At 35.9% G+C, this 13,749-nt stretch overlaps 1 protein-coding gene across 1 annotated transcript; it reads right to left on the bottom strand.

Moving 5' to 3' along the window:
- Positions 1 to 427: 427 nt before the first annotated feature.
- On the bottom strand, positions 428 to 1,824 carry LOC106417302. Its single transcript, XM_022714054.1, has 3 exons — positions 1,722 to 1,824; positions 631 to 1,583; positions 428 to 517 (listed from the first exon to the last, which is right to left on the bottom strand). The coding sequence occupies exons 1-3, from the start codon at positions 1,822 to 1,824 to the stop codon at positions 428 to 430; spliced, it is 1,146 nt and encodes a 381-aa protein (XP_022569775.1).
- Positions 1,825 to 13,749: the final 11,925 nt, after the last annotated feature.

Raw genomic sequence — 13,749 nt, 5'->3', positions numbered from 1 at the left:
CCTCGGTTTCACTCACAATACTATCATCAGGAGACGGAGTGCGACGCACCTGCGGATCATCCATCGCTTTCCTCTTCCTAGCGTTGCGTTTGCTCCCCTCGGGCAGACCCAAACTCTTGCAAATCAGTGTCCGCAACTCTTCAATATTGTTCTCCATCCCCTCAAACCGCTGGGATATCCAATGTTTTAAATTTTCATGCGTACACCTCTCTGAGCATTGACGATTCTCTTCTCCGCTGTTTCCAGAAGAAGAAATATCTTCAACTTCAATGGGCGCTGTATTACGCTGTCGCAAATTTATCTGGCGTACGGGAGTGGGACAAGCTCCCTCCCCCTGGGCAGCGTCTGGAACCTTAAACTTGGGGGAAAACGACTGGTCACCACCTGGAAAGTCCTCAGGTTTGAATGTTTCCCCACAAAGCAAATTCTACACCAAAGAAGTAACTTGCCTATCTTCATTCTGGTCCACCAACAGCAGCCGTTCCTCATCAGGAATCACGGTGAAGTGGACAGAGAGCTGCAGCCAGGCAAAAAGCAATGGAAGACACGTTAACCACAAAAGCCGTAACCGTTTAACTTCACTGTATTTTTGCATCCGCTGCATTTAAAACAAAGGGAAAACAAACTTACGTCTGGGTCTTCCTCGACAGCAACTATTTCGTTGACTGTGAGAGTAGTGGACGGCGAAGAGCAAGCTCCGGGGGAATCAATGAAAGTGGCGGTGTTCCCTGCGTTGGGAATTTTCTCCAATAGCAGAGGCACAACATCAAATACGAACAACTGCAGAGCAAGTGGAAACCCATAGCAAACTGTTATCTTTTGCGATAGCCGACCACGCATAACTTGCAGTGGGTTCGCACCTGGTCCGACAACAAGGGGAGGCAGGAAACACGGCACGGTCTTCAAGAACGACTCTCGACCCCACGGATACGCTAAAAAGCTCTCAACGTCTGACAGCATCTCAACGTACCTGGGCGTTAGTTTAAGATCTTTGTTACTAGGGCAGAGAACACCATCAACCAACGCGATCAGAGCCAAAGGGAGCCGTTTCTCCACAGCTAGATATTCATTTCCCAACATGCGCAGTACACTCAGGACTGTTAACTTACCGACAGCCGTATCAAAGAGCTTGTTCCACATCGTCGGAGGAACAGATTCAGATGCTTCTGAATCCTGAACATCGAAAGCTCCGCAGTTCAAACCTGTAACGTCTCGGAATTCATACAGCGAGAAACGTAGTGGATCGGGCCCGAAGGTGGACCAGAACTTGTGTCTGCGAGCCGTAACGAGCTGTCGGCTGAGGAGGCAGCCGATGAGCTTCGTAGAGTTCTGGTAGCGTACAACGGGAAGCTGAAACAGCCCCCGAAACTGGGAAGCCATCAAAGTGTCCATCGCATCCGTCCCCTTTAGAGCAGCAGCAACAGAACCGATGACGTGTGATTTTGAGTAGATGTTTACTCGCAACTTTGTCGGGTACGCACCATATGCGAACAGTCTCCGGGGCAACACAGATGAGGGCACCCCATCAGAGAATTGTCCCCCTGAGGAATCACCACCACCGGGGCCGTCCTCAGATCCAGAATCTACAAATAGAAGAAAAATCGATAACTCAAATAAATGGCTTCGAACACAAAACGGTGTCGACTAATCATTACTTAAGAATCTGTCCGATGACATGCAAAGACGGAATCCACATGAACGGAGGTGGACGAAACACATACCCGGATAGCGCTGCTGTTTCGTAGGAGGGCGCTCCAGGAGCTCCTCGCCAGAGGATCTGGTCCGACGACGAACGGTTGTCTGACTTAGCTTGGACTTCTTCATCACTGCAGGCGTCGTCTGGGGTCTAATTATCGCCGGGGAAGATTCTCCAACGGCTGCGACAGGCTAGGGAACACTGGTGGATCTAGGTCGAAAGACGAATAGTCCTCTCAGACTTTCACATTAAATGAATTTACCAGAAGGTCGTTTACCGCCCAGTGCAGGTAAGACGACGAAGTTAATGACCCGGGTTTTTCGGGAACCGGGAAAGTCGCCGAAATTCTCACGTGCGAGAGAGGAGTGGCATTTCCGATATTCCGCAGCTGGAGCAAGGATCGTTTCGTCTTTTGCTTTCAAGTCGCATAGGGTCACAAATACACATGACCCATTTGCCGAATTAAAACTCCGCGCGGCCCAAAGCCCAAATTATAAACTCGAAAGTGACCCACTTTGCCAATATTTTCCTTTATTATGCCTACAACACTAATTTGACAGCAATCAGACTTTATTAACTTTTTTTTTCTGTTTTTACAGCTTCTTAAAAATTTACTCTAGAGAGCAATATATCCACGGCCTAGTTTTATGGGCTTTCCCGAATTAAAAGTATATTTACATTAATTTTCTTTAAATATTAATTTGTAAACAACAAAACCTAGTTCTAAATATATATATATGTGATCTTGTATCATTTATATGTTTCTTTTTTCTTTTAAGTTTTATTTGACAATCAATATTTTCTTTTTATTCTTATGGTTATGTATTTGTTTATTATTTCCAATTTATTTAGTATTAATATTTAAAATTATTCTGTTTTATGGATTTTCTTTAAATTATTATTTTATTTATTTAATATAATTATAAATTATTATTATATATTTTATTTCATAATTATTAATAATTTTTTATACATGAACATAATACAATCTACAGCTAATTATAACAATCATGCTTTTAAAGAAAAAAATTTATAGCTAGACCAAAATTTTACAGTAATAAAATTTACAGCTATATCAAAAGTTTGGAGCAATAATTTTGCCCAAAAAAAAGTAAAGCTATAGCGAGGGTGATTGGTTAGACTGTAACTGTAGAAATTACTGTAGAATTTAAGTTGTAGGATTTTTTGATTTATTTGTAAGTGATGTAACTTTAAAATTGATTGATATAATAATATATTTCCTAGGACCAAAAATATGAGCTTTTACGGTCATTTTTTTATTTTTTTATCTGTAGCTTTAAAAAACAAACTAAAATATAATTGGTAATTTAAATGCTGTAAATTAATATTAAAACTAAAGTCAGCTCACGCTACCAATCACCCCTTTTATGAGACTCTTGAACAAACTATATACTTTTCGAGTTAAAAAATATGAGAAGTATACATTGGTTTTTTTTTTGAGAAAGGAGAAATATACACTGTTGATTGTAAGCGTTCTAATTAAATCAATTACGTAATCCAAAAAACATACGAACGTTGGCTATAAGTGATTAGAGAATTAGAGTGACTAACTTCAAAAGCTAACAAAAAACTATAAAAAAATACATATCTCTCTCTCTCTCTGGATCTTTCGCGGGGGAAGAAGAGATGAGATGTCTCATATTCGATTCAATTTTATTAATTGAATCGTTTTTTTGGTTGTGAATATTTTCGATCTTAGGATCGATTTTGACTTTCGCATGGCGAATTCTCTTTTCGCTTAGGCGATTTGTAGTTTCCGCTCGGAATTTTGTTGTGTTTTTTCTCTTCAAATCAAACTTAAGCTTTTCATCACTCTTTATCTTTTATCTTCGGTTTGATTCGATTTTAACAAAGTCTCAAGCTTCTACTCTCTTTCTTCATCTTAAATCCCTATTGCTTTTCTGAGTTCCTATACCCTATTGTCGGTTATGCTTGATCTCTATCTCCAAAAGATGTCAATCTTTGCTCGTAAAAACTTAAGCAAAGTATTCTAATGAGATAAAGAATCGAGTTTTGCATGTTTGTCTTCATCGTTTGGTCCAGTTACGTTTAAAAAAAGTTGAAGCTTGCTTCTGTAAGTGTTTCGACGATGGCTGAACCCAATCGATTGAAGCTTCTTGGTGAATCCACATCCGGTGTAAGTGATGAAGATCTTTGGAGGCAGAGGCGTATAAGGGAGTGAGGCAAGCAAATGGAATCAAAATTAGAGTTGATCTTCAGGGTTTGGTAACGATTTCGCCACCGGAGTTGGCGGCGGTTCCGGCAAAGAAGCGACTCAGTGCCCCAGCGTAACACGTAGCTCTCACCTTGTTTTGATAGATGACATGTGGTGGACAGATGGTTTGTATCTGGTCATCTTATCTTTACAGTTTGGGTTTCGGGTGGGCTTATCAATATATTGGGTTTAAAATTTTGATTTCCATTTGTAATCTCGTTTAGCCCAACGGCTTAATACAATGGTTGACAAAAAAAACAAACTATAAAATAAATTGGCAGTGATATATTTTGTATATTAAATATTATTTGATTTTATCTTTATGTAACATATGGCATTTTCACAGCTCGATTGGATAAATGGTTGTTCATTCAGCATTGTTAGGTCTTCTTTTTTTTGGTAAAACCGGCATTGTTGTTAGGTTAAGGGTCTTGTCCAAAGCAAATCTTTACCACTCATCCTCCGAGTTAGACCTTGGCATATTAACCTGGACTCGAAAACCTGAATCGGAATCAACCTGAAAATATCCAACCTGTAACCGAACCGAAAATTTACAAGTACTTTTTGGGTCTAAATTTCTTTTATTCGAAAGAACCAGAACCGAAAGAAACCAACCCGAAAAGGACCAACCCGAATAGACCAGACCCGATAAGAACCGATTTGTACCCGACTTAAAAACATGTATATCTAAAACTATGACTTTTTTTGTGTTCTATTTTATATATTATTTTATGATTTAATTGAAATATCTTTTGCTATCAACATTTATTATTATTTTGTAACATTTTTTAAGTAATATAAAGCTTTAAAATATAAATTTTAGAGTTTAAAAATGTTTTATTTTAATTATTTATAGTTTCATTTAAGTTATTTTGTAAAATTTTAGATATATGTGACAAATATCGACTAAATTTGATGGAGTTGGGTATGTCATGTCCTTTTCAGATCCTAAATACCCGAACTCGATCCGGACCCGATATGGACCAAGAAAATTACGGATATTTCATGGATATTTTAAATATAGATCCAAACCGACCCGGATCCGAGAAGAACGACTCGAACCCGAACCGAAAATTTCTATGTACCTATTGAGTCCGAATGTTTATGACTCGAAGGATCCAGACCTGAAAGGAACCGGTCTGAACCCGACCCGAACACCCAGACGTACTCCGAATCGTATGAACAAGCATTGTTAGGTTATGGATTATCGGGGATGTCGCCACCAAATCAGTTCTTCTTTTATGGTTATCAATGTCAAAGACAATGTATATGTGATGCTAAAATTTGATGTAATAGTTCTATTTTTGTTTCATAATTATTCTGCTTATAAGATCAGTGTTCATTTTAGTAGTGTTAATGTAGATATTATACTCTGTTAGGGTATATATGATTTTTTATTTGTTTGGAGTTTAAAGAAACATTTAAATATAGACGCCGATGTAAGACTAGCTGACTAGCCATGAGATTTAGGAACTCGTAAACATTTTGAAATAATTTTTCACAATTTGATAAAATCTACGTTAATTAGTTTTTAATAAGGAGTAAGACGAATAGGAGTATTTATTAGACTTTGTCCGGAACCTACGCAGATAATTTATTGTCATTTCAAAAAAGAAAATAAACGGGAAATTTTGACCTCAAACCTCGTAACAGCCCATCAAATCTTTTGGCCCAAACATATATTATTATTTTTTAACTAATTTTTTTATTAAATCTTTCCTAATGAAACACATCAAATCTTTTGGCCCATCAAATCTTTTGGCTCAAACATATTATCAAAATAAAGCTACAGCTTCTATTAAATTTCATTAAATTTGGTGTTTTGAAAATAGTATAACACAAAGATTTAGTGTAATATTATTCATTCTACCAAATCTTAGAAAAAAATATGTTTAATTGATAATATAATTAAGTTGGTATCAATAATAACTAATTGCAATTAAAAATAAATACATTGTATTGTTTTGTATTTATGATTTTATTTTATTTTCAAAAAATATAAAATTATTTTCTTAGTTAATAGTATCACTAAATGAGTATTATTATTTAACAAAATAAAATATATTAGATACTTTTGTATTTATGTTTTAATAGAATAAAATTTTAGTTGTATTTAAAATATTTTATAAAATATAAAACTTTGACGAACAAACATAGACTCTAAATGCTATAAAATAATTATTTATTAAATATAAATAATTAAAATTTAAAAGTTATTAAAATTTTAATATAATTAATCTTGATGTTATGATTAAATATGAAAAAATAAAATAAGAAACAAAACACTAAATTTAGTGTTATCGGATTAAGGTAGCTCATAGAAAATTATACGTTTAATAAAAGTATAGTGCCCATACACCATCTGAACAATTGTCTACAAGGCTATTCAAACTCTTGAACTTGACAAAAACACTTATTGTTATGAACCAGATTGTGGATGGCTCATAACCAAAAGATTATGATTTGTAATCTTTTCATTTATTTATGACGGTGTAATCTCCTATATAAGGAACCTCTATGTTATGAATAAATATAGACTTTTCCATTACTTTTATAAAACGTTATCAGCACGAAACTCTAAATCCCTAAACTAATACCCAAATCGAAAAACCCTAAAACCCTAACCCTAGTCGGCGATCTGACGAACCATAAACCCCGATCGCGTCTCTTGTTCCCCCATTTGTTCCAGCTCGCGTCCCCGATCAGCTTCAGCCCAAGGCGTTCTTGATCATAGCTCAGACGTTCGCGACCCGAGAGCAGCTCCAGCACGCGACATCTTCCTCGTTCGCGACAACATCAGACAGCTCGCGTCCGACGTTTAAGGCGTTCCCGATCAAGCAACAAAGGACGTCTGCGACCCGATAGAAGCGACTCGATCCATTCCAGCTTGCGTCCCGTTCGTGTCCAGCTCGCGGCTCAACTCCTTTGGTGCTCCGATTCAACAATCATCTAATGTTAAAAGGTAATTCAAAACTTAAGCACCCATAATCGAACATGGATTGATTGATAAAGAATGAAACCCTAAAACCCTAATCTTTATGAATAAAAATCATAGGGATATAGATCAAAAATCCTCATTGAGTAAATCGAAGCTCTAAAAGTTCGAGACCCCAAACCCTAAATCATGTTCCTACATGATTAAAACTCCAAATCGGTTTTTACAAGTTAAAATCCGATAAACCCTAACCCTATATCTATAAACCCTAAATAATATAAGTATCAGAATTAATTATACTATAATTATCAAATCACATATTTAAACCCTAATCGAATATTTTGAAATCAAAACTGTTTTCGGTTTTGATCATTGAGGTTTTAAATCTGATTGAATATGATGCTATGTTGCTAGAATTGTTTGACCGTTAAATTTATAGATTTATTTTCTCATCCTGCTTGGTTAATTGTTCATCTGATTTAAAATTTTTTAAACCGACCAGCCTGTTAAAACATTGATTGAATCCGATAGGTTGCTAGCTTGCTTTGCTTATATAATCCGATAGGTTGATAGATTGATTGAGGTTTACTTGTTTAAAATCTGAATGATCTGATTGCATGATTCTTGAGGTTTAATATCATCTGCTAGGATTGATAGTTTTGTAATCTGATATGTTTTAAATAGAAACCCTAAATAATCTGTATGATAGGTTATATTGATCTGATTTGGATGTCTTTGAGAATTGAGAATCCGTATGCTAGGTTGATAGATTCATGATAAAATCTAATGTCTTTGTATGCTAAGTTCGATTAAATTGATTGATCTGATTATATGTTTTTGAGGTTTGATAAATTCGGATACTAGATAAATTATTTACACATGGTTTATGCTAAATACCAATCAGCCTTGAAACTGATTCATTGAAATTCATGCTTGAAATCTATATTCTAGTATTGTTAAAATCAGCCTAAAATCAGCCTTGAAACTGATTCATTGAAATTCATGGTTGAAATCTATATTCTAGTATTGCTAAAATCAGCCTTGAAACTGATTGAGTGATTAATAAATCTTTTTACTAGTCTTGCTAAAATCCATTGATTGTTAAACCCTAATTGCATGATTAATTGAATCTGTTTTTGCTAGTCTTGATAAACCATAATATTATGAGCACATAGATATAGTATTGCTGAGACTTGCTAGAAATTGATTGATTGATTAAATGCCTTTAAGATTGATAGTCTCATTGTCCTCACAAGATTGAAATCCGAATTGATTGTTTTTAAGAGTAAGGCCGCATGAAAATTATACCTAAATATTGAGTGATATATGATTTGAGATGTCGAAAATCAACATGGATTTTGCTGCCCTAAATCTCTTTGGAGATAATTATTTACGGTGGGCATTGGATACAAAGATTATCCTAAAGTCAAAAAGACTTGGTGAATGTATCATAGAAGGCAATAATGCCAATGAGAAAGATTGATACAGGGCAATATTAATTATTAGCCATCATCTTATTAAGAGTCTCAAAGATCAGTATCTGACTATAGAGAATCCTCTAGACCTTTGGACAGAGTTAAAAATCGAGATATGATCACCAAAGAACGGTGTTATTACCAAATGCCCTATTTGATTGGAGGAATCCCAGAATCCAGGACTATAAGTCCGTGGATGAGTCTATTGCTAGCTGGGCAAAATAATGGATTACTGATGAGAAACAGTGAATTGAGACCTCCTGGATTAACCCCATTACCTGATACCAATAAGGCCGCAGAAGAAAAAAAAAAAGGTAACCACGTCCAGAATGATAGACCACACGGTCATGGCCGTGGAGGGTGGAAAGGACGTGGCCATGGCCACTATAACACATTTGGCCGTGGGAATCACTATGGCAGAGGCCGTGGGTATCAACCCAATTTGAGCCATGGTCAAGGCAGTGGCCGTGGTATATCCTTTAAACCACAAAGCTCGACCAAATCAGTGTGCCATAGATGTGGAATGGGGAACCATTGGGCTAAGATATGAAGGACTCCCAAACATTTTTGTGACCTCTATCAAAGAGAGTCTGAAAGGGAAGAATCCTGAAACCCACTTGGTCTATAAAGATGGTGAAAATAATTTCGAACATGATCAAGATGATCTTATGGAATATGAGACTTATGATTGCCTAAAAGAATCAAGTTGATAATCTGATTTCGACATCAAACTTGTGTGATTGCTTTGCTTGTATGCTTTCTCTGATTTTTATCTCTTTGAATTTATTTCTATTACATTGTCTGCTTAGATTAAATGAATGAATGATTTTTCTATATGAGTACACTGAAAAACGCCAATATAAGTACTAAAGCAGGTATCGCCAGTCTGAAAGAAGACTATGGCTAGGCTAATATATTATTGCCTAAGGGTATGCATCTAGAAATCAGTGATGCCTTATATTCACCCAGCTCTAAGAGCAAGAGCAGCCTATTGAGTTTTAAAGATATAAGAATGAATGGTTTCCATATTGAAACAATGGGCGAAGGAAACAAAGAGTTCCTTCAGATATATGTATAAAATCGCCCAAGGCCATAATAAGTCCTAAAGACTATACCTGCATTCTCTACTGACCTAGACTATGCATAGATCAGTATGATAGAGGCTAAAAGCCTGCGAAAATATACACTTTATGGCACGACCGGATTGGCCATCCTGGTCCAAACATGATGCGAAAATTGATATTCAAAAGGCACACATTAAAAGATAAGAAGAGTTATCCCAAAGAATCTCACGTGTGTAGCATGTACACAAGGGAAACTCATTAGGCCATCACCAGTAAAACGGCTACGAGCCCCTTTTTCATAAATAAAGACTATATGTCTAGATAATACTGGTGAATACATGTCCCAAGCGTTTAAATGATTATGGTATGTCCATGGGGGTAAGTGTGGACAATTCTGTGATACATGTCCATACCAAGAACGGCTTGGCCGAAATCTTTTAAAACGCAAATAGCTGATTGATAGACCATAACTTATGAGGTCAAAACTCTCATTCACAGCTTGGGCCACACGAAATTTACATGCACCTAAGTTAATACGCATCAGGCCATTTAGTGAGCATAGATATCCCCTATCACAATTATTAACGGGTCAAGAGCCAGACATACCCCATCATAAGACATTTGGATGTGTTGTCTATGTACTTATTGCTCCACCACAGAGAACTAAGATGGGACCTCAAAAGGAGGATGGGGATATATGTTGGATATGATTCTCCCACAATAATAAAGTTCTTTGAGCCAACTATGGGTGATTATATTTGAGGCCAGGTACACGGATTATTTTAAGACCAGGAGGAGAAAAAAAAAATAAAACTGGTAAAAGAATGGTAAAAGAAATAGAATGGAATCAACCATCAATGTCTTGGCAAGATCCTCGGACTAAAAAATGTGAAATAAACGTCCAAAGATTATACATTTACAAAGCTAGCTAATCAAATGCCAGACACATTTGCTGACACGAAAAAGAATGACTAAGTCATATATAAACCAGCTTGTAAAGCACCAACGAATTTGATGTCCAAGAAGAGACACAGTCAAGTTGCTACAGAGTCTAGACAACATATGAAACGTGGTAGACCAAATAGGTTCCAAAAGATAAGAATCCTCGGAAACAAAAGAAAGGTGCAGAGAATGATAATCAAAATCCAAATCCGAGGTTACTAAGGAAACCATCCCAGACATGGAGATAAGGCCGGCCGGCTCTAAGGTACAGGTACCAAACAATGTAGCTTGGGACGCCAAGCTGCAAAGTATTAAAGGTCCTGATAATAATGAATCTCAATCGATTATATCATGTCTGGAACATAATGGAACCAATAAGGAATGTCGACATAAGATGATTTATTTGCATACAAGGTAGCACTTGAATTTATGAATATAAGCGAGGATCATGAATCCATGTCAATATAAGAGTGCGCACTCGTAGAATAGATTGGATTGAATGGAAACGTGGGGTTAAATAGTTTAAGGAAGAAATGCGTATTTGGCCATATGATTAAGACGCCATATGATGTTAAAACCAGTGGATATAAATGGGTCTTGTGAGGAATAGAAATTGTGAGATATAAAGCTGATGTTGCACAAGGATTCTCACAAAGACCAGTAATAGATTATGAGGAGACGTACTCCCATGTGGTGGATGCAACTACTTTTAGATTTCTCATAAGTCTGGCTATATAAGAGAGAAAATTAGACTTGCAGCAAGTTGATGTAGTGACTGCATATTTATATGGTCCACTGGATAATGAAAGTACTAGAGGGTATGAGATTAAAGTACAGCAAGTTCTCGAGAACAATATTGATAATCATCAAAGTATATGATCTGAATATCCTAGGAACCTCTGGATACAATTTCCCAAACAGTTGAATATCTCAAGAAAGAGTTTGAGATGAAAGATCTTGGAAAACAAAGTTTTGTTTGGGATTACAGCTTGAGTACACTAACAATGAAATCCTTGTGCATCAAATAGTATATATAGAAAAGGGTACTCAAGAGATTTAATATGGACCAGTCTCACCCATTATCTAGTACATGGGCGTGAGATCACTTAATTTGGACACTGATCCATTCAGTCCAAAGGTGGACGATAAAGAAGTCCATTTAGTCCTGAGATGGACGATGCAGAAGTCTTGTTTTAGATACTGATCTAATTGGTCCATAAGAAGGACGATGAAGAAGCCTTTGATTTTGGTTTATTTTATACTAACCAGCCCAAAGAGAGGTTATTTAGTTTTGTTAATTTGTTTTCAGACATGTTATGTTTTACACATGGTGGTACACGCATATCGCAGCAACATCATCCAAGATTTCGTGTGTGTGCATTTGAGGTCGATGACTCAATATGTTCGATCAGATTGTGGCATGGCTGATGGTAAAGAAGAACCAACTATCATGTTCGAGGACGAAGCATATTCTGCCCAAGATCTTCATCACCCACGGATTGCAGAAAATTGGAGAGGTCCAAGGGACCTTAAGTAATGTCCAAATCAGGGGGAATAATGTTTGTTGTACTCTTTTTTCTTCATCATGGTTTTGTTCCAATTGGATTTCCCTGGTAAAGTTTTAATGAGGCAACATTAAAACACATTACAAGCTCTAAATGGTTATGGCATCCAAGGGAGAGTGTTATGAACCAGATTGTGGATGGCTCATAACCAAAAGATTATGATTTGTAATCTTTCCATTTATCTATGACGGTATAATCTCATATATAAAAAACATATATATTATGAATAAAGATAAACTTTTCTATTACTTTTATAACAATCTCAAAAATTTATGGTCGGTCACTCCCGCCAAACTTTTGATAACTTAACATTACTAACTAAACGGTTATTAAATAAGACCTTTTTGTCAAATAATTTAATACTATAGCTTGGGTTTATTAAACAAACTTGGAGATATGTAGTGGATAGACAAAAGAGGCCTCAATTAAATGATAGGGAAAAGAGATAGAACCATAGAGGTCAAAACGACAAGAGACTCATAAAGAAGGACCAAGCTATACACCTAGCTAGCCTCTAACAAAGCATGATTAACGAAGAGTTCTTAGGGTAGAAAAACTGTCTTTTAACTTTTAAAAGACAGTTTATTATTTTCGGCTGAAAACTCCACTTTAAGAATCTCCGTTAATCATGATCTAATAAACAACCAAAGAAATAGATGTCTAAAAAAATAACTAAAGAAGTAACCCCAAAGTTGAAATTGATATTTTTATAACACTAGCGGAGTCAGGCGACGGCGCGTGGGGTCTCCACAAGAGCCAAAATGAAGTTATGTCATCGTAGAAACACATGCAGCGCTTGTCATAGACATGTTTAAATTCAAAATTTACAACTGGTTTCTGAGGCACAAAATATATTCATATAATGTGTAAACAAGATTGATATAAAGTTATTTTTTATTATTTTCTAAACATATACTGAAAATCCCCAACTCTCTATCTCCCTCTCTCTCTCTAATTTCTAATATCACATGACTAAACAGGAGTTCAGTCACAAGTCTTTTATAAAACTCTCTCTCCATTTCTTTTTGTATGATGTTTTAGAAGATAGTTCTATTTTAATTTGTATAATGATTTGAAACTTTATATACAAAACTATTAAAATATTAAAAATTAATGTGTAGTTTTTGTCTTATTTTGTGGATACTAACAATGATTAACTACTTTTAGTTATTTTTTTGTTGTAATCATGTGATTTTATTAAAAGTAATTTTTTTTTACTTTATGTGTTTATGCTAAAACATCTTACAAAAAAAACAAAAGGGAGTATAGAATATGATAAAAATGACTCCTGGATACATAAAAGAAATTTTGGTTTAAAACAAAAGAATGCAAAAAGTTTCAATAAAAGAATGCATGAACTTTGTCCCTAGTATTGGCTATTGCATACTAGTAACACATTTGTTAATGGGCTCCATGGCACAATGTTCTGGTAAAAGTAAATGAAAGTATTTACAAACTCAAAACTGATAACACATCTGGTCCGTAAGTGAAAATGGCAGTCCAAACTCCCACGCTTGCTCTGTTTCTATTCCTCTCACTAGTCACTATCTATTTTGTCTGTATCTCTCTTTCTCAGTCTTTTGTCGTTGTTAGGGAGGCGCGTGAGTCAACAGAACGCAGTGCGAAGTAATGAAAGAGCCAACACAAGTCAGTCCGTACTTCACGACACGCCACAGAATACAATAAGGTTTAAAAAAACCCTCGGAACCAGACATAAGCGAAACTCATAACAATCCACAACATCAATCAAAGTTACTTTCTTTAGATTCATTTCCTAATCCTTCGAAACAATTATAACAATGAGAATACTTAGTAAGCGTTAATTCATTTTGCCAA

This window comes from Brassica napus, chromosome C5, assembly GCF_020379485.1.
Source record: "Brassica napus cultivar Da-Ae chromosome C5, Da-Ae, whole genome shotgun sequence".
Taxonomy (NCBI): Eukaryota; Viridiplantae; Streptophyta; class Magnoliopsida; order Brassicales; family Brassicaceae; genus Brassica; species Brassica napus.
The sequence above is the reverse complement of the archived record's forward strand: the minus strand, read 5'-3'. Positions and strand labels throughout refer to the sequence as shown.